The sequence below is a fragment of the Epargyreus clarus genome, unplaced genomic scaffold, assembly GCF_041222505.1.
Source record: "Epargyreus clarus isolate Ecla_fem2 unplaced genomic scaffold, WU_Ecla_fem_2.2 ptg000027l, whole genome shotgun sequence".
Classification (NCBI taxonomy): Eukaryota; Metazoa; Arthropoda; class Insecta; order Lepidoptera; family Hesperiidae; genus Epargyreus; species Epargyreus clarus.
In genome coordinates this window covers 3824672-3847273 of record NW_027332234.1, presented here as the reverse complement: position 1 = coordinate 3847273, position 22602 = coordinate 3824672, and the positions used below count along the sequence as shown (strand labels likewise).

At 35.9% G+C, this 22602-nt stretch overlaps 2 protein-coding genes across 2 annotated transcripts in view; one reads left to right on the top strand and one right to left on the bottom strand.

Moving 5' to 3' along the window:
- LOC140753851 (kinesin-like protein unc-104) overlaps positions 1 to 2303 on the top strand; it is a 67301-nt gene extending 64998 nt beyond the window's left edge. Inside the window, exon 39 of the mRNA XM_073088655.1 lies at positions 1427 to 2303. Within this exon, the coding sequence (XP_072944756.1) occupies positions 1427 to 1562 (136 nt within the window). The 3' untranslated portion in view covers positions 1563 to 2303. The remainder of the gene's footprint in view (positions 1 to 1426) is intronic.
- Positions 2304 to 7488: 5185 nt separating this feature from the next.
- On the bottom strand, positions 7489 to 22513 carry Vps11 (vacuolar protein sorting 11). The gene is made up of 17 exons (XM_073088478.1): positions 22370 to 22513; positions 22063 to 22131; positions 21435 to 21608; positions 20520 to 20672; positions 20052 to 20182; positions 19421 to 19571; positions 17959 to 18393; positions 17298 to 17573; positions 16706 to 16925; positions 15939 to 16161; positions 15045 to 15203; positions 14161 to 14318; positions 13567 to 13648; positions 13160 to 13375; positions 12871 to 12990; positions 9754 to 9971; positions 7489 to 9139 (listed from the first exon to the last, which is right to left on the bottom strand). The coding sequence occupies exons 1-17, from the start codon at positions 22382 to 22384 to the stop codon at positions 8778 to 8780; spliced, it is 3162 nt and encodes a 1053-aa protein (XP_072944579.1). The 5' UTR covers positions 22385 to 22513; the 3' UTR covers positions 7489 to 8777.
- Positions 22514 to 22602: the final 89 nt, after the last annotated feature.

The following is a 22602-nucleotide window of genomic DNA, read 5'->3' as shown; positions in this document are numbered from 1 at the left end:
TCTATTTTCTTATTTCGTATTTCTTTTCGTAAGTATTTATAAAAATAATAGCAGAGTAAACGGTAAATTAGAAAATATAATAGTTAAATTATTTTTCTTCTATAATATAAGTATATTTATTAGATTATTATTCTTAATGACTTTTTAATTTAAGGATAACATAAAGTTAATAATAAAAATATTATTTTGATAAATAATTTTGATATTTAATGACATAAATATGAAAGTAGTCAGTTAAATTAACTGATAGTCACTTATGTCTGTGAAAATTAATATTTACATTTAAGGTTTAAGTACAAATTAATTTTCTTTTAAGGTAGTTTAAAACATTTAATAATTTATTGAAGAAGTATTTTCTTAAGCAATGATAGTTTTTATTTTTAAATTTAAATGCTATAGTAGAGGAAACACTTATACGAGTTGTTTAAAAGTTACGATAAGGTTAACAATCCTATTTAGGGTCGGTTATTGATTACGATTTGCAATGATCTACGAGAATGACTACTAGTACTACTTTTTAAGAATATAGTAAATAAGTATCGTCGTTGTGCCTGACAACTTTTTTTATAAAATTCATCGGAAATATAACACAATGATCAATCAATATAATATTTTACCTATCAAGACCTTTTTCTATCCATAAGTTGTCAAATTAATATGTATAAAGATTATTTATTAATAACGGGTTACTAAAAACGAAATGCAGATAAGTTTAGAATTTAAAGACAAAAAAAGTAATTATTAATCTGTTACGGTTCAAGAGATAGAGCTTTGTGACAGGCGGGTAGACAGCAGTGGTGTAGTAATAGGGTACCTAATTTCGTACTCATATGGTACCTAAAGGGAGAAAAAGAGTACAAAAGAGAAAGAGTTCAAATTCCAGGTTTGTACCTCTGATTTTTCAAAATAATGTGCGTTTTAGAAAATAATATTCACTTGTTTAAACGGTGACGGAAAACATCGTGAGGAAATCCTGTATACCTGAGAGATTAAAAAAAAATCTCAAAGGTATGTGAAGTCCAACAATACGCATTTGGCCAGATGGCCTAATCTTTCTCATTCTGAGAAGAGACCCATGTTCAGCAGTGGGATAATAAAGAGTTTATGATGATGATCCAAAGGATAAAAATGGGGAATTAAGGAACGTTAGTTGCCGTCATTCTGAGAGGGAACCCGTATTCAGCAGTGGTACAAAACATGTAATAGGTTGATTATGATGATTCAAAGGGTGAAAAGGGGGAATTAAGAAACGTTAGTTGTCGTCATTTTGAGCACAGGTCCCCTACCTGTGCCTAGTGGGACAATAATAGGTTGATGACTCCAAGGTTAAAAACGGTAGTAAGATACTTAAGTTGTCGGGCGCAACGTGTATAACCCGCCGAAGCCCTCGTGCCAGTGGCGGCCCACATCAATATACACGCGGAAGGTGCGGGCCCGCAGGTCGCGCTCGGCGCGGCGCGGCGCGGCGGCGCCGGGCGGCGCGTGAGACCCGCTCACTATGGAGTCTATCCTCGTGGTTTAGCCGCGCACACGGCGACAGCGCGCCACCCGCTAGGCGTTGAACACACACCCAGTGACGTGCCAGTGACGTGTAACATATGATCAAAATATGACATATAAAACACATCGAATACATATATTGACTTTAAAACATGTATGTAATCGTTAAAGTATTATGAAGTGTATATGAAACTTAATATTTAACATACACCTAAGATCCCTTACTACGATGATTAGCGTCCGTAATTTATAATTAATCTATTCAAATTATGTCTATGAAAGATCGCAAAATAACAATATCTATAAAGAAATTGTGAAATGTAGATCTTTCATAGACCAAACATTAGACAGATTGATTTAATAACAGGTGTTTGTCAACAAGAGCTATTTAACAGAATAATTTTATCTATTAAGAGATTGTCAACATATAAAAGACTGTAATATTAAAGACAGGCATCGATGTACAAGTAAAACATATAATAAAACTTTCATATACTCTCCATTTTACCTTTACGAATTTATTATATTATTGTATACTATTGACAACATACATTACAACATATTACATATATATGCTTATATATTTGTACCTTAAATATCAACACTTCTTGTAATGAACGCTGTTTATAACTCAAAATGCAAATCTTTATGCATATATGTGATATGTCACCTCTTATGTGTTATATGTTACTGGCATATACCCGTTAACTAACCTTTGTATTCAACTGACGGAAAAACTTAATAGGGCTACAATATAATGAGAATCTCTTAAAAATAATCTCCTTCGTAATATGTATTCCTGAAACATAATAATATGGGAATAACTACTACAATGAAATACATAACTCAATAAAAGCATTTAATTAATAAAATACGGGTATTATAGAATCAGTCATTCAAGAATGAACATGTGATAGATCAAAAATGAATGATATTGTTGAAATGGAATGTTTAGGATGAATGGGAGGGATTTCTGTGGCTGGTTTGGTGGTAATGAGATATTAAAAAATTAAATGTTTTATTATTCGATGTGATTCCGGGGTTACACGTGGCTTTTTAACAAGGTATTTGAGAAGGCATAGGATTGAAGGTTTCACTGCGGTGTTGCTATTGTCAAACTTACTTAACACCAATTTAAACTTTACAGAAAAGTGATTAAATGCTGTGGTAATAGAAATCGTTTATAACTTGACTCGTTCCTCTGTAAGAGGTACAAAACACGTTGAGGATTCAGGCATAATAATAATAATATGCTTATAGAGATCACTCACTATCAAGTGACCTGCCCATGAGAGCCAGGGAGTAGCAAAATACTTTTTTAAACAGGGATGGCATCTGTCTTTCCACTGTATAAAATGTTAACTAACGTTGTATTAATCCTTGTAATAGAACATGAATATGGAATTTATTGTCCTTACTTCGAACTAAGCCCGTGTAACGCCGGCAAAGAAAAGTATTTAATCAAAATATTTATTCTTTACGTTCATTTAAATGTAATATTTGGGGCAACTGCGAATCGTAACATGAAAGGGTGGTAATGGCCTTGCAATATCAAAGAGGGTTTAAAATGGAATCAATTATTTTAGCATATCCCCATTCGGTAGCAGTATTAGTAGTGGCATTTAATGCGATATACGGTCTATACGTAAATAGATATATATATGTATGTGTTTTATATATGTTATATATCGTTTACAACGTACAATATATAGATTTTTATAGTAATTTGGGATGTTAGTTGGGACCAAACTGGCGCGGGACGGGGTACATAGGAGCTATAGGAACCGTTGGAACAATAATAAATGTAATTAAATCGAGTACTGGGTGGCTGTTTCAATGTCTAGCGTAGGGAGCACGGCGTTTTGTTCACACACCATTAATATACTTAATGTTATCGTCCTTGTGCCACACTGTGTTATGTAAATTTGTAGCGTTTTCGAAAAAAAAATATATATGTACTTAAGTAAGTGAACTCATTTGTGTTGTATTTCTGCATTGTTGATTTAGTATCGATATATGTAATCGACTTAATAAAAAATACTTGTAAAGGTATTGTTTCGAAAGTCTATCTTTAAAACAATACTTATAGTTAATACCTATTATTAATATAAAATAATATTGCATGTACGTTCTCTAGACATAATGTTTAAATGTGGATAATGTAACGTAGTTAATTCGTGATGTATTTAACCTAGCGATCATAAATCATTGTCTAAAGAACGGATATTAACGAAAGATGCACAGAGATGTTTTAATATTCCAAATCTAATCGGTTAAGACGCACGGCACTATGAAAGCTGGAATCATTGAACTTATAACAAAATAAAAACGTCGGAAAGTGCATCTTTTGTCGTAAAGGGGTGGCACATTGACTGTAACGTTTCAAGAACGACAGATACCTACATATGATTTTGTAAATGTATGTGGAATCCATTAATACGTTGCGCACAAATATTTTATATCGGCGGCGACGCGACAGACTCCATACGTGACACAAGATGACACAAGATTGGAAGAACGTATTGTGAAAATACACTGAAAATATCTATATAGATTTTCCCATAATATTCCATTACTAAATGTAATTTACCTTGTATATACGTATGACACGAACGGTAGAATAAATATATTTTGAGGCTGAAGAGCCGGAGGTGGTCCGTATGACGTCATACGTAAGATTGATTTCACTCTAGTATTGACTGTAAATACATATAGTTATTACGATAACATTGTAGTTGTAGTCTACGCGTTTCAAATGAAATTTATTTAAATAATTGTTTCTAGTTCAGAATTACATTGTGTCCGTTTTATCGTAACACGTACTGTGGTTTCTCTCTTGTTTGTATGTGATTCGGTTCCTAGTACAACACCTTTATTGTTGGATTGTATAAAGTAGGTTAATGTTACCGGCGTAGCGTCGCGGTCGTGTCGTGATCGTGTCGGATCGTCTCCACTCGGTTTTGTTTGGTGGTCGCCCTCATCCATTCCGGACGTCTAGTCATGTACTCCCCGTAGGTACATTGTATGTGATAGAGTAGCTCCATAGTTACATCAAATTTATGCTGTGCTGCGAACAATCACGTGTAGTCTGTTAATACATGTATTGGTGTTACGTTGTAATTTCGAGTATGGCGAGTGTGTCGCTAAGGCGATGCGAGGTTAGTAGAAGACGTCTGATGATTAGGAAATATCTCCAATTTGAATGATTTTGCTCATTCGTTTCGTTCATTCGCGACGCACTCGCCGAACTCTCATTCACTCCTCAATGGTGTTAAGCAGATATGTAATTTATGATACAGTAGTTAGAATAATCGATGTGAACGTAGTTTTATATTAATCGTTTACTTTTTCTATTTAATTTCGATGTATCTCAAGTCTGTTGTAAGTCCAAGCAATTCTTAATCTTGTTACCGCTTCGATTAATGTTGAATAAAAAAAAACTATTATTGTCACTATACTATCGCTTCTAGGTGACTATTTTCCATTCGAAAAATAAATCGAGCGTATTATTATTATTATATAGATCTATTTCATGACAACTTTGTAAGCTTAAGTGAATTTTAGTCGTTGTAAATAATTAATCTTCGAATAGTTCGTTTGGTACTTATATGGGTTACAGAAATGTTAAAAAAAAATCGATATAACATACATCGCTTTCTTCTGTGTTTAAGATGTCCAATCACAAGCTTGCACACTGAATCGTAGACAAATACTCGGCTAAACACTAGAATATCCTGATAATAATTTAGCATAGAGTTAAAATAGGTGTAAGATCAAAAAGTATTATCCAAATTTAGAGATGCTGTGTGTTATAATATTTCTTAAAATTGAAATTAATACAATGGTTATTGTCGAGATACTGATATATTATTCTTAATGTGGATAAATGTTTCCGTTACCGCGCCGCGAGGATGCCGTATCTATTTCTCTTATTCCCAAAAGAGATTATTATTTGATAGGTTTTTGCGGCGCCGCGTCACTCATAATCAACGGTATAATATACGTCTAAATTGTACGTAGAGCGAACGATACGCAAAGAATAACAAACGCATGTAATATGTGTACGTGCAATAATAATACCTTCATCTGGTCAACACAAAAGTATAAGAATTAAAGGTCTTGTTTTATGCTGATTCTTCACTTATGTCGTTTAATCTAGACGTATATAATATCTTTGCTCATAATACGTCCTTTTCGTCGTTAAAGCGACCCTTTACTGTTTATCCTTCACCGCGCTGACATCGCTATTTGTGTAATTCTCTTATTATATTTATTGTAATGAATGATAACGATCTCATGATGAATGGATACCATTATTTATAGTACTTTCCTTTTCTAGTCATTTTTTTTCTACGACACATTCCAAAGTTTGTAAATTATTTCCTTTTTTCATATAACTAGGGTAATGTATTTTGCATAGCAAAATGGTGTTTATGTAGATGAATAGAGAGCAGGATTATTAAGATCGCGGAGTGCCGTGCGTCGATGTAATATATTTTTCTTATAAATGACATTTTGATTATTTCTATCGTTCCGTTCGCGAAGCTTGTCTTTTTGTTATATTTTTGTAGATCCAAAAGACCTTTTTAAATTAGAGATACAGCTTAAGCTGAATTATATATATATTTTTATAGAGTATACTCTAAAGCTATACTGTTATTTTTATAGGACTAGCTGTTGTTTTCGGATTGTTTTGTTTAGTTTATTTCGGATCGTTTGTTTGGGTGCGAAGGAGGGGCGGGGCTTGGTTCAGTCGCTTTCTGTATACTGCAGCGGTCGCGTCCATCTCGATCGTGATTGTTGATTGTTGGGTGAGAATGATGTTTGGGGAATTATATATTCTATATATAATTTATGAATTTCATTCAATTTATAAAATAAGAACAATGTAATGATTGGTAATATTACTCATTGCTCTAAATGTACTATCAAAATATATTATACACAGTGTTAAAGGTCATAAATAAAAGGCTTTGAAAATTTCCATATTGTTGTTTCTTTTCACGTACACCTACCCTTATCATCCAATGTCACCTCAAAGGTATTTAATATAAGATTTGAAATAAAAATTTAAGCCGAACAAACCTAAAATTGATCATAACACCACTTTTACTAAATTTAATACAAATTATACATAAGGCCAAGTTTACGTATGAATGCGTATATGCGTATAATACGTATCTTAAATTACATAGTTTTTGAAGTTACACTTTTTATGGGGTGAATTTTTATAATTCATCGGTTATTAAGTTGCTTTTTTGTGGTGATAAACGATGTCGCTGTTGGATTCATATAACTTTTCCAAATAAATTATATCGAAAATTAAGTCGATGTTGGTAATATTTAATTATTTTTTTAAATTATCCATATACTAAAATAATCAATGAATCCATATACTATACGAATTATCCATATACTAAAATAATATGCGTTGCAATTGACCGGGAATTTCATCGCATCGATATTCGCGTTATACATCTGTGATAACAACTAACGACAGGAACACGTAAATATACATACATTTTTGTTTGTGAACTGGCATAAAAAATAATTCATTTTTACCACGCTTTTATTAGCTTGACCTATATTTATGTATGTATGTAACGGAATCTTTGAACTCTATTTTTACCCACTTTGACCAGTCCGATTAATTTAAAAAATTGAACACTTATGAAGAACCGATGACAATACACAATCTTAATAATTATATCCCATTTACCTCATTAGGATTGTCAGGAATCAGGACTAATGATTTTTTTTTGTGCGATTTTACCGTGGTTTTTAATTTTTAAACTACGATCATTAACTTATTGCGTTTTATACTCAGTGAATTGAAGGTGAGAAAATTCAAAGTTGAAAAGTAAGAATTTTATTGCTGTCAAGGTAGATCTATATCTTAAATACGCTTTATCTGAGTGTAAAGTTAAAAAATCTGAGGTCTATTTTAGAATATTTTAAACTTATAAGTCTAATATAATAAAGTCCACATTTTGTTTATATTTTATTATCACAAATTCATATATAATATAGGAGATATAATACAACTGAGATGAATACAATATTTGCAGCATTTACATCTTACAAGCTATTAAAACTAAAATGACAATGATTCGATGATCCAACGATTTTAATTCCCAAAGGAATGCTTAAAATATTCAAATTAACTTATGTAATAATTAAAAAAAATGTTTATAATTTATAATATTATAAATAGTGTTCGAATACAGTTAAATACGCTTCCTACACTTACAGCCCCACACTAGGATTCCCTGTATCGTGGATGCCATGGACACACACAGAGACGAATACACAAACACCCAGACACAGACAGAATCTCAATTCATTATTCAGATATCTGTCTGGCCGGGGATCGAACCCGGAACCCTCTGCGCGTTTGACCGACGTGGTAACCGCTTCGCCACGCGGGTCAGTGATGTTTAAAAACAAAAGAAATATTGTAAATTATACTAATTATCGCTAGCTAATGCTGTATTACAGTTTTATATTGCCAATTAATACAATATACAATTATATATAAAATACATTATTAAACTAAGTAAATTATTTTTGAATACAAAGCAGACATAAATGGGTGCTATCTAACAAAACTACGAAAAAAATCAATAGACACTAGCTTATTTATATTTTTCTAACAATTTAGAATGTTTAGTAATTACATTTTGGTATTTTATGACTGAAGAGATAACAAATGTTTCAACATATACACGAAATAATAAATAAACATTTCCGAAACGAATTTAGATCTAAACGACATATTTCACTTAATAACGCCTAGCTGTAGTGAAAACACACGACTTTCAAAGCATCGATATAAAGAAAAGGCACATGATTCTACGATATTCATAGGGCCTAATAGAAGGGCCCTTTATTATTAATTTATTTAAAAACAAATATTTCCTATCTTTAATATTACCATAGCTTTTTTCTAGTGTCCATAGTAAACCCCAAACAAGCTAACAGAATTAATAGTCACAAATGTGTTGCTCATTTAAGACTATTTCATAACTAACCATGAAAGTATCTTATTGTAAGTAACAGAAAGTCGCAACGACAGTTCTTATGCTTGTTAGACATTACAATAATAATTAGCAACATACTTTTAATTTTAAGTGCGAATAAACTTACATTTTATCGAGTGAGAAAACATACGCGATGACACTTTACAAATTTATTGGACGATCTCTATTTCTTATGTCGATGCCTCAAAAGTCAAGAAGCGTACAGGAATGCATTGCTAATTACACAAACATTTAATCTCACGAGAACGGATTCAAGTTTTTATCATAATCATCGTCTTCACCAAAGGGATTTGTTGCATCATTGGATTCATCTGCGAATGGATTCTTAGCCTCATCGTAGTTCTCGTCCTCGAATGGATTCTTAGTATCATTGGTTATAGCGGCGGATATTCTCTGTGATTTATCGTTCTGGTTCTTCCTCGCTGTGGACGGGGAAGCGAACGGAGAAGACTTGGGGGCGTGTACTTGTGGTTCTAGCTTCACCATGTTGGCCTCGAGGCTAGAGCTGTACTTCTCCATTAGTCGCATCCTGCCTTCAGGCACCGGGACTACGGAGGTTCCCTTTGGTGCTACCTGTTTAGCTGCATTCGCTACGAACACTGAAATGTTACATACACAAAAATAAAGAGTAACATCAATTTGATGTAAATATGCAGAATGTTTTAATTTCAATTTGTAATTTCAAGATATTCTTTACTTTATATGGCAAATTACAGATGCATTGCTACCAATGAGGACTAAGTTAGAAATCCTCTTAAAAATATTGATCACTATTTTTATTAACTGCGGTGCCTTAAAACTGTTATAAAGCATAAAATATTACGCATGGCAATCGTGCATTCAGATTGGAACAAGAGTTAGTTTACTCATCATTATCACGATACAGCTGTGTCTTTGTGTAAAAATACCTTTATTAATTTATTACTTGTGTTGTTTGTTTTATATAATATAGGAGTAGCAGACGAGCATGCAGACTGCTGCCCATTGACATTGGTAATCCATTCCAGATAATATTATATTCCTAACTGAAGTCGGCCATAGATACGCTGCCTGAGGTGTAAGTTGGAACGCCTCGGATAAATGTCTCCCTTACCACACCCTTACCAAACTAGAACACAGCAGCGCTTAACACTCCCGTTATTATTTAGAAATACGTGCGTCAAAGTCGAACCATAAAGGCTCTACCACCTTAAAAATAAGTAAAAACACTTGCCCTGTTTACTCTGTCCCTCCTGCAACCTGAGCTTAGCCTCGGCGCCGGGCCCGTAGGTCTGTGTGATGGGCACCTTCACGGGCGCGGGCGCGGGCACGTGCGTGGGCAAGTGCGTGGGCGTGGGCTGCTGCACCGTGGGCGTGGGCTCCGGGCACTCCGTCACCACTGTCACCTTGTTGAACAGCCCCCGACCGAAGTACTCGGATACCACGGAGTAACTGGAATTCAAGTTGCAATGTGTTAGTTTATTGCTAATTACAATATTCATTGAAGTTTTAATTTTAATTTATAATAAAAAAATAATAAGAATGAACATATTAAATAAGAAAATTAATGTGTATTGAACTCATTACTGGTTCTTACTATAGCAGATGTTTATGAATACTGTATTTATTGTATACTGTTTGTTTTTGTTACTGTACTACTTGTTTTTGTATAATGGTAGAGGTCGGAAATGCAGGAGGTGCGGGTTGGATGGCTGGACAAATAATTATTATTCATTCAGATTTTTTATACTTATGTTGTCTTTGTTTTTATAGCATTCAACACAAGGTATTAACCATACGTACGTGGCTTTAAATTTAAAATGCATTATTAGGAATATACGACGAACCACATGTCGAAGCAGCTGACACCAAAAGGGTTCGGAGTTCATTTCCCGGTCAGACAGATATGTAATGGATGGATTTGGTTTCTGTTCTAGGTCTGGGTGTTTTCTTATCACCCACTTTATTGTTGTTATTTGGCCTATTTGTACAGACATACAAACGTAAATACGTTTACAAATATTTTAAGACTATTAATTACTAGTTTCTAATCACTAATATTTTTTATTGACTGAAAGTGTATTTCGTCATAAAAACACGTACTCTCAAGTAATGTTTCATAAACTTATTTATATTTCACGTACTTATTTATGGCCATATTAACAACTGTTTCCAAGCGTGATTATTGTTAGTGTAATTAAATAATTAAGTTTAAAAAATAACCAAAATACTATCGAATCACAATTTTTTCCACATAAGTTCCTATATTTAAAACCAGGTAACATAACATAATGGCAACTTTAGTAGAGCCCAAAATGCTTGAAAAGCTGAATGTTATTATTTTCATCACACTTTTTAAAATTATCATCAAACGCATGGAAAAAATCATAGTATTTTTTTTAATTAATCTTTTTTCGCATAACTTTCTGTGTAATGGTTTCTACACGTGTACGAAACATATAAACTAAAAATATTTTCTTATTTAGTAACACGATTTTATCACTTGTAATCGACTTAATAAAAAATAATTGTAAAGGTATTGTTTCGAAAGTCTATCTTTAAAACAATACTTATAGTTAATACCTATTATTAATATAAAATAATATTGCATGTACGTTCTCTAGACATAATGTTTAAACACGATTTTATCACACTTTTCAACAATAAAAGATAAAAAAAACATATTTACCCTTCATACCTGTCATCGGCGAAATTACGAAAACACCAAGAGAACGGCGAAATCATTACAAAAGAAAAACATTAGTTAAACATGTATGTATGTAACTCACTATCGTCCTTATCGGTACATGTACAACAAAATTTATGGGCACTGATATGGATAATTAATTTATTTATTGGTAAATAATATTGCTAAGTAAAACGCGTGCGTTTCATCAGCGAAGTTACGTTTGACTGATATTGCTAGTGTTGAGAAAGTAAGGTCGTTTCGCTATTTCGGTTATTACGACGGCCAACAACTTTATTTTGTGTTAATTAACTTTTTCTTATTGTGATGGCAAAAGAAATAAATTAGGATGGGTCTGAATTGACCGTTGGTAAATTCGTGTAACTTAACAGGATTTATCGATAAAGTTGAATTCATGGTCACATTATAATAAGAATTATTTTTATTTAAATGTATAATGTACATTTGTTAGTAATGTTTGTTCAGCTGACGATACGTTACGCTTTGTGAGTTTTGCAATGAATTTTTTCAAGTTCACTACATATATGAGGTTTTAATAACATGTTACATATTTTTAAATATGTTGTTATACGTACGGACTAATTATACTATGGTAGGACTTAATAAGACAAAAAAATACGTGATTACATATTTAATTATAAAATATGATCATTTGTAATAAAGTTTAGCATTGTTTATTAGTTACTGCTAAATAAGCAGTTAATGCTGATATTGATTTGTATTTTACGTTTAAAAACGTTATATGTCGCCCCTAAAACGTATTCCTCCCTTTGGCATGCTTTTGTCGTAGATGTATGATGTTAGTGGTTCGTACGAATCTCAAGCATGCCCCTTTGTATTTTAAAATTATGTAGTAGAAATTAATTATCATTCGTTATAATGGTGACAGAAAACATCGTGGGGAAACCTACACCCCTGAATTTGAAAAAAGTTCTTAAGTGTGTTAAGTCTACTAATTCGCACTTGGTTATCAAATAATGGTCTAAATTATTTTAGCTCTAAGAGGAAACCTACACTAATCAGTGGAACGGTAATGAGCTAATGACAAGATACTGATTTTCATACATGTATGTGTAGCCACACTTGTATGGTGTGTGTTCTCTACTCGGCAAGTGCTGCGTAATCGGCAAGTAATCACGTGACGGGTAGGAACAGCCTAGCGACAGTTGCAGTGTACTCACGGGTCGCGATGAGTACGCTACGTGTACTAATGTGTCGGGTAATGTCGGGATAGCGGAGTAGCGCTATTGGTAGCGGTATTCACGGGTCGTGGTGAGCGCGCAGCGTGTACTCTCTTGCCGGGTAGCGGTAGCGGTAGCGGTGCGTGTTCTGACGGGTCGTGGTCGGCGTACAGCTTATACTCACGCACATGATAGCGGTATCGGTATGGTGCGTGTACTCACGGGTGGCGATCGGCGCGCAGCGTGTACTCACACGCTGGATGGTGTCGGGGTAGCGGTGCGTGTACTCACGGTCGTGGTCAGCGCACAGCGTGTACTCTCTTACCATGTATCGTTATCGGTATCGGGGCGGGTACTCACGGGTGGTGGTCGGCGTGCAGCGGCTCTTGTTAGGTATCGGTATCGGTGCGTGTACTCACGTGCCGGGTAGCGGTACCGGTAGCGATATGGTGCGTGTACTCACGGGTCGTGGTCGGCGTGCAGGCGGGCGTGCAGCGCGTCGGCGGCGCGCGAGGGCGGGCGGCGCGCCGGCTGAGCGCACTTCATGCACTCCGACTCCGACTCCGAGTAGCTCTGGAAACAACTGCGAGAGCACCACAATTAGATATATTGCAAAAGAAATAATATATTAATATATAATCCTTTCTGGGATTGATTACAAATGTCCATGGGCGGCAATAACTACTTACCATCAGGTGGACAGCATGCTCGTCTGCTACTACTATATTATAAAAAAAATATATGTCACTCACTGAACATGATACGAGTGTTGGCACAGAAAGTGCACAGTGGGTAGCTCCAGTGATCTACTGCACACAGCACATCTGGAACTCTGGAAGGTGACCGGTTCGTTCTGGATCATCTGAATGTGGGCCTTCATCTTCTCACTCTCAGCTCTATACTTGGACGCTAGCTCCTGTTCGCGCGTGATCACGTCGTTTTCTGATTTCAACACATCCATAAGGTATCTGAAAGAGGAACGTGTTTTGAAAAAAATATAAAAATTGAATTTTTCATGGCGAATTCCGAAGGTATATGGATAAGCGAAAAATGGTGAGAGTTATGGTGGTTATTTATTAAAATGGTGACAGATGGGGACGATAAGGAGTCTGTTTTAAACAGAATTCACATTTAAAATGTATGACATAAAAATACTTACTTCCGCACATCTCCAAGTGTATACGACGGAGTGCTGGCGAGACAGTCTATGACTAGAATTGGTGACAGGAGTTTTTCGCTCGCTGTAAAACAATTTAATCATTATCATTAATCAATTATTATACAGTTTTTAATGTTGACAGAAACTTCATTAAATCTTAATTAAATTTAATGGTGAATAAAATAAATATATAAGTATTAATACTGTCTGTACTGTAATAATAAGTATTAATAGTAGTAGTGTAATAAGTATTAATAGTATCCTTAAGGATAAGAGACGATTATTGACCAACCCAATATTGAATCTGCCTGTAAAAAAATTCCTAGCTGAATATCACTGTCATCTGCTTCGAAATTGAGCTCGCGTAACCATGAAGCAACAGCAGCACAACCCGTAAAGTAATAGTGAGTTACGTTAGGTACGTTACGATGACAAACAGGCGATGCATTTATTTCTGGAACGTACGCACACGCGTACCGATGATTTGCAGGAAACACAGCCGATTCTCGCAACGTGAGCAACACGCGTATACGTACCGATCATGTGCAGACGGTAGCCCGTTCCTGCAACATGTTTAACATGTGCGGTACGTACCGACCACGTGCAGCAGCTCGGGCAGGCAGCGCGCGGGCGGCGGCGCCCACAGCACGTCGAGCCACAGCCGCGGGCACGCCGCGCCGCGCCGCCGGCACACCGCCAGCGCCCGCTCCGCTTCGCCGCCGCGTATGTGCAACGCCACTTGTTCACGCCATCTACATAAAAACAAAAATAAACTTAGTAGAGTCTGCGCCAAACTTCTCTTCCGCTCTGAATATAGAAACGAGTCGCGTCGCAACAACAAGTTGTAGATATAAGCGGGACGTTAAACAGCGCGGGATAAGGATTAGCAAAAAATGCTGAAAGATAAAAACTAAAACTACATCATAATTTTTTTTAAATATCTTTTTCTTTAGCCAAGAATCGAACGAGTTCATTTTGATAAAAATACACCCTCTATATTATTCCACTATCTGATAGTGTTGCTTATAAGGATCAAATTCGGGGAAGTAATGATAAATGACAAACTAAAGGAAATGCCTCAATTTTAAGAAAATACATATTTTTTCATATTAACTTGGCAGTTAAGTTCCCGCCATTCATTAATGTCTCAAGTAACTATACATTAAAGTATTCGATTGCCTAGCGAAGCAACCAACATTTAAAGATATTTAAACGTTCACTGAATTATTGATAACACAGGGGTTTCTAAACCAAGACTATATTAACCAAGACTAAATTTTGCACCAAAGTTCCTTCTATATATTTTTGAAAATTCTACCCCTAATGAAACTAAATGATATACGTTACTTGTGGCGGTACCGCAAATGCGGAACCGGCATCACTATTATACATATCGCGTCAGCAAGCAACGTCATCGTCCCGACGCCATGTATAAATAATCTACTATAAGGCCCAAAGAACTCAATTTTCACACTTACAATTTTTTCTCCTCGTACAAATGGAGTACTCCCGAAGTGAAGCCAAGCATTTGACATATTATAAGGGTCTGATCTTTATCGTAATTGGCCTCTGGGTCTTTGAGAACTTTCAATACTTTCTCTTCGTACGCTTCCTTTTCTTCTTCAATAGCTTTTGACCTGTAACCAAAGTGATAGTTTAAAATAACTACAGTACATAAAATTAAATATTTTCGAAAATAAATTTCTTTATGCATTTGGTAGGGGTAAGAAGGTACAAATCTAACTACGCCCCCTGCCCCACCCCTTAGCATAGCCGAGAAAAGAAAAGTTCTTTACACGGGAGGATCTTTTTCTTTTTTGTCGACAAAATTTCAAAGAGCGATTGGGACAATTAACAAACGATAAGGCAATTAACCAAGAAAGACCTTTGCGCACGCGCTTGAATGTTTGTGTGTGTGTGTGAGTGTGAGTGTGTGCGTGAGAGAAAGAGAGTGTGTATTGAGAGAAACGCCTGTGCGTGTAAATACTTACCAGACATGTATAAAGTGTTCTATGAGCACGTTATACACGAGGCTGGAGCAGTTAGGTCACTGGCGATCATGTGCCAGGAAATCGAACAGTTGCTCGGAGTTGCTCAGGAACATGCGTATGAAGTCGTCCGATGTGGCGTGGTCCGGCGGTTAACCTATCATAATCATACAGGGACAAACACTTACCATACATGTATATAATGTTCTATGAGTGCGTTGTACACCAAGGAGGAGCAATTGGGATCACTAGCGATCATGTGCTGGAGGAAGTCGATCAGTTGCTCGGAGTTGCTCAGGAACATGTGTATGAAGTCGTCCGGTACGGAGCGGTCCGGCGATTAACTTACCATATATGACCTATCATACAGGGACAAACACTTACCATACATGTATATAGTGTTCTATGAGCGCGTTATAAACAAGACTAGAGCAGTTGGGGTCGCTGGCGATCATGTGCTCGAGGAAGTCGATCAGTTGCTCGGAGTTGCTCAGGAACATGTGTATGAAGTCGTCCGGTATGGCGCGGTCAGGCTCGCGGTGATTGCCCGACAGTGACGATTCGTCCACTAGCGGTTTGTTGCGGGGCTTGTAGTCTGTGCATAGTACTGGAAGAGGGTTTTATTTCGTTTTTAAACAGGCTACTTGATTGGGGGGCCAGAGCCTTATTTTGCTAGGATAGGTAAAATAATAATATAACGTATCGACACAGTAACTAACTTAATAACCATTCAATGTAAGATATAATCGTTTAAATCATAAATCTGTTAAATATATCAGATGTGCACACCTATGAATATGAAAGAGTTAAAATTTATTTAACATGAATTCCGTGATGGATTAAGATTTCGTACATAGCATTCACAAAGAGGCAGTGGGTAAACTATATCCATATAAGTTAAATAAGCATTAAGTAGACCATCTCTCTTAACTGAATATAATATGGAAGAAAGGCCCGGCCCTGCTGATGAAGAAACGTCCCCAAAAGCATGAAGATATAAAAGAATAAAAGGAATTGTGCCATCAGGTAGATTTATTGCCTAAAAATGACAGCAAGTAATCCCTGGATGGATAGATAAAAAATATATTCTTAGCTGTCGTAACTAAAGAGAGATGGATGAATAGCTACAAAATTAACTAATATCGACTTACATTTCAAAAGCTTGTTGCTCTCCTCCGGTTCATGTTGTATCAACTTGTGACCATACTTCTTCATGAACAGCTCAGCGTCTTCAAACTCCAGATCCGCTATATAGTCTATCGCCTGTTTGTATTCCTTCTTGTCTTCTATGATCATCTTCAGGTACCAGTCGTGGCGTTTGTGGATCGCCGCTAACGACAGAGCGTCGTCTACGCTTACTTGACGGACAACCTGAAATTTAAGATTATTTTTGTAAAAATTCCTTAGACACGTTTGCAACTTTTACAGGAAAAATGTTATGGGTTCAAATGTGGTGGGTGTTAAGCGCTGTCTCTGTTAAGTACGGACTATGAGTATGTTTTAAAAGATTATTTCTAGCAACATAGTGTGTCCATTGCTTAATGCATCGACTCATGTGAGAATTATAAACAATTTTTTAGCATCTTTTCGCTTATTTTCTACAACTGTCTAGTTTCTACGACTGGTTTTTTATAACAATCAACACTGAAATGATAAACATAGAAGGGTGCTTTATACACATATTTTCAGAATGTCTAAAGGAGTGTAATTTAAACATAATCAATCAATTTCGTTTTGCATTACCTTGATAGCAACATCCACATCAAACCCAATCGCCTTGTCCTTAGAATTGATAAACTCCTTCAGCTTCCCTTGCTGGTCGTGCTGATCTATCTTCACGTAACACGTGAGCAGCAAGGTGGTGTGGTCCTCGGTGGCGTAGCCCTTCTTGTGCAACTCTTCAAGGTACTGCACTAGTGGCTCCAGGTGGCGGGATTCAAGGTACTTGCGAATGACATATGAGGTTTCGAGCCAACCGATCGTTTTCACGTATTGCTCTATTGCGCCTTTTAAATCACCCTAGAATACAAGAACACATTCACATCTATACAGATTAAGTTATATGGAAATCTCTGCTTAAGTTTTCTCTACATCTTAAATTGCCTGTGGGGAGTAAGATTACTAGTATTTAAAAATAGATTTACTTTTCTATGAATACAAGTAAAATTAAAGTGAATTTTTGTTAAAAATTTACTTTTGTTTAAAATATTACACTAATAAGGTTGAAACAAAAAGACACAGAAAATAAAAACACTGTGTACATATGACTATGATTTATAAATATTTTAAAAAATCTAATATATTTATAAAAGATTTCTTTAACATAATGTACGAAGGTAAAACTTTTATTAAAAGGTGCAACATATAACATTGTTAGTTAGTAATCAAATACAATTTAACTCACCTTACTGTACAAATGATCGCCATACTGCTTGTATATCTCAATCAGACCTTGCACATCATAGTGCTGACTGCTGGCTATCCGAATGGCCACATCATACAAATTCTTCTTGAACAGCAACGACAGTTTCGACTGTAGATCCTTTTCATCCAAATAAATCATCTCTTTATTCTTCAATAGTATGTAGAATGACCCCCATTCAGTGAGTACCGCATCGATTTCCTCAAAAGGTTTCGAAAACACTATAAATTTGTTCTGTATGTCCAGTATTGTGACATGGTGGGCTTTCGGCGCTGGCCCGGTACTAGTGGAAGCTGTCTTGATGGGTGTTTCGTTGGTTGTGATGACGAGGTAGCTACGGAACCAGTTGAGACGGACCTTCTCGCCTTCGAGCGCGTAACACGGACCTCGGCCTTCGGTCGTGTAGCAGTATATGGCCTGGTAACAAGTTACGTTGTCTGAATTCAATGTTTCTTTGTGACACTACAGTCGAAGTTATTTACTATGTAATAACAATATTAGATTATATAAGGTTTTCAGCAACTGTATTTATCCTTCAGGAATTGCATACTACATGCGCTTACTTGAGATAGTCATTGAAGTTCATGTATGTATAAATATTAAATATGTCCAATAATTTATTCAAAATATCTAAAATTGTTTTAGTTTGCTAAATTTGGATAGATGCGAGTATGATTATGGGCGATAATCAAATTATTAAATTAAATTTAGTATCAAGGTTCCTCTGAGGTTTTTTGGATTAGGGTGAAAACGCTGCACGCCATACGTCACCACAGCAAACGATGTGTTGCGTGCGGTACGTGTGGTGCGTGCAGTGCGTGCGACGCGTGTGGTGAGTGTGGTGCGTGCCGTGCGTGTGGTGCAGTGGTATTTAAAGCAGTGAGCCGTTCGCCATAACGAGAAAATTTAGATTTATTTATTTAGCACCGTGCACGGTGCAAAAGAATCACAGTGAGCCGTGGCGTCATAACTTTGTATTTTTTTTCGCTCTTTGCCATCCTCTCATTTATATGATTGGACCTGTATATAAAAGATATACACTAATCGGTGATATAGTGAAGTGTGCTTACGTCGTTAGTAGCGACGGTGAGGCGGTGCCGGTCGGCCAGCACGCTGCACGCTCAGCGAGCACACCATCGTGCACGCGCGGGACACCATGTACAGCTTGTCCGCACCAAACATCTAGTCCGCTCAAGTTGTTGCGCACAGGTTTAATTAGCACATACTCCGTAACGTAAGGGCACACTAACGCAGCTGTGTACCCGCGGGTGAGAGCGCTGTCTTTGTCCCCCAAATATCCATATTTGGCTATTGCGACGGGACTCTTCTATATTCGGAGTGGACTAGCAGTTTGGCGCGGACTCTACCACCAGGTGGACTGAACGCTCGCCTGCTACTCCTATTTTATAAAAAAACAATAATATTTTCGAGTAATAATACTCACATCGTTAGTAGCGACGGTGAGGCGGTGCCGGTCGGCCAGCACGCTGCAGGCGGGCGCGGCGCCCATGCAGTCCAGCACGGCGCAGCGCTCGCCGCTCAGCGAGCACACCATCGTGCACGCCCGGGACACTATGAACAGCTTGTCCGCACCCCTGGGTATACATCGAACACGTACACATATAGGTTCAATTCAGACTTAAAAATCTAGTCAGCCTCTCAAAAGTAATTTACTCTTACTTTATTTTAACCGCTAATAAAAGGTACAATAATGTTAAGTTGTAGATATAAAGATTGTTGTTGATATGAGGATAAATTTACGGTCATTTTAAGTTAGTTATAATAAAACTTTACTCTAATAAACAAGCCTTTCAATCGAACCATCACTGACATCACTACAAACTATAGAATTAAACAGAAATTCAGTGCAAAACTGAACAGATTATAATAAATTACATTACATTTATACATATTTTATTGTTGTAAATTGACTTTAGAATACCAGTGGGTTAATACATTTTATGATAAATCTAATTAACTCACCTAATCAGTGCATTGATAAGGGACTGTATTTTGAGATAATTAGTAAATAATATATGTTTCCATGCGATAGTAAAAGTACTAAAATAACTTACTTGAAGGCTAGTCCAGTGATAGGACTTGTGCCAGTCTCAGGTAAGGTCTTCATTTTGCCGCTGCGTTGCCTCGCAATGTCGCCACGAAACAGTGACACTGAGCCATCTTGAAAACCAACAGCTAAGAGACCCTGGGATAAGAGTTGTTTAGTTAACTTCACAATAAAAAAAAAATTGTAAAATATAATAATGGTTCATAAAGATATTTATTTAACTCTTTCTTTAACATCTGCAATCATCATCATCATCTACATCACCAATAAATTTAATCAACCCCAGATAAGATTTGATACCTACCTGAAGTTGGCAACACATGTTACCTCCCAAGGATTAAGTTGGAACACCTCGGTTAAGTATGTGTCTCATACATCACCCCTACTATTTGACAGAAATACAGGTGGCAGTGGTGCTTAAAAGTAAAAAAAACAGAGGGTTCTACCACCTTCAAATATAACATATTAAACTAACCTTATTCTCATGTACAGCGAGTGCAGTAGCTGGGGTAGGCCGCATATGCGAGGGTACAGCTCGGGACACCCTCGCGCACTGTGGGTTGCCATGTCTGTCTGTGCGAGACCAATCCCACACCTTCACTAATGGTGTTACGCCTGCTTCATCATCCTGTAATAATAGTTTTTATACAGCTATTATAAATACATGTGTGTTATTATTTTTTTTAATAAACTGAATGGTGATATATATATTTTTTTGTGATTAAAATCCAAAGGCAAAAAACAACCCCTCAAAAGCACCTGTATACCTCTTTTACCACAAATTTTACTTTTGTTTAATTAGTCTAATTACAATATGATTTAATTTGAGAATTGATAAAAACAGCCAAATATCAAATGTAATCTACATGTTTTGTTAATTAAATTAACCAATATAGGTCATTTACAAGAATTTTGACTATTTGATAAAAACACATTTAATTGCAGTAACAAGCAAAATAACAAGCCACATATTATCATAAAAAGTAATCTATCTACCCATATTAGTATTCACAAATAAATTTATCTTTTATTCAATTGTTAATTATCAAACATACAGCAATAATTTGTTTTATATATTTCGTTGCTAGCTTTTTTCCATGGTTTTGCTCTCATTCGGAGGTTTTGGTAACTGTATGTTTTTTGGAATAATACCATATGTCCATTTCTGGACCCCTGACAATGTGTATACAAAATTTCATAACAATCATTTGGTCATATGCTGAAGGCGTAAAAAGTGTACCAAAAAAAAAACTCAAATTCTCATTTATAATATTATTTGGGATATTCAGGATAATATTGTTGAGCTAAGGCAACACAATAAAATATGTAACTATCATACAAGATTTGAGTACAATATTAAAAACCAAACATTATTTATAAAGCAACTCACCCCAATGGTAACTAAATATGGATCATGAGGCAGTTGTTGCGCGAGGCTGACTGTCAGCTCGTAGGCTTTGAAGGAAGTTATCTCCCAGTTGCGTGAGATCAGATGCGCCCAGCCTGTGACATCGCACAGGATCACATGGTTGTTACCGCTTGTAGCCACTGTCACATTTGTATCCTGAAGCGCATTAAAATCTATTATATAGATTAATTACTAATTTAAATAAAAAACTTCATAAACCCATTACTGTCAGGCCCTACGATTAGGCCTCTAAGAGATTCCCTTGGCCCTGTAGGGCCCTGTAGGGAATCTCTTAGAGGAGGGTTTAAGTCATAGTTCACTCTGCTTGACAAGTGTGACATCACACACACTTGAAAACTCCTTTTTTAAGAACTCTTCTCTTCCAGATTAGCGAGAAGCAGACTTCTACTTTGGTAAAAGGGTGTGGATGTCGGCTGATTTATATATAAGGCAACATTGTTATGTTAACAATTGTTAATGTCGAACAATTAAAAAATACAGGTCAACAACCTTGATTTCAAGTACTCCATCACCAATAACCAGATACAATGTGTATAAATACATTCAAAAACACACTTATGTGGTGGTACGAATGTAGTCTCATACTCACTTGAAGACATTCCGCAATCTTTCCATTGTCGATGTTTTTATGAATGTCGAAGAACGTAAAGCGACGCCACTGTGGAATAAAGGAAATAAATTTAACAACAATAAAATTGCAACATCATTATATCACGTTAAAAATTAATTATAATACGCAATACAAAAACGAATTTCTATCACTGATACGACAATGAATCAATAGGATATATGAAATTAAATCAAATAAGATTTTAACAACAATATTATAAACTAAATACACCTTTCGAGTACACATTCTCATACAACCTTTCGGTACTAATGAACATTGGTTTTACCTCCAGGAAAGCCATTATTCCTGTTTTTAATGTGATTTAATCATTGTGTTGGTTAAAATAATCAGTTTTTCATTAATATCCTCCTCCCAACGGTGAAAATAAATTAATTGCAAAGCAAACATGAGTCAAACAAAACTGTCAAAGTCAAACAAATGTCAGAAGTGTCAGTTGTCTAATCCATGTATGATTGCGTTCATAAATATGTACACTTCAAACTACGTTCAGTTAAATTG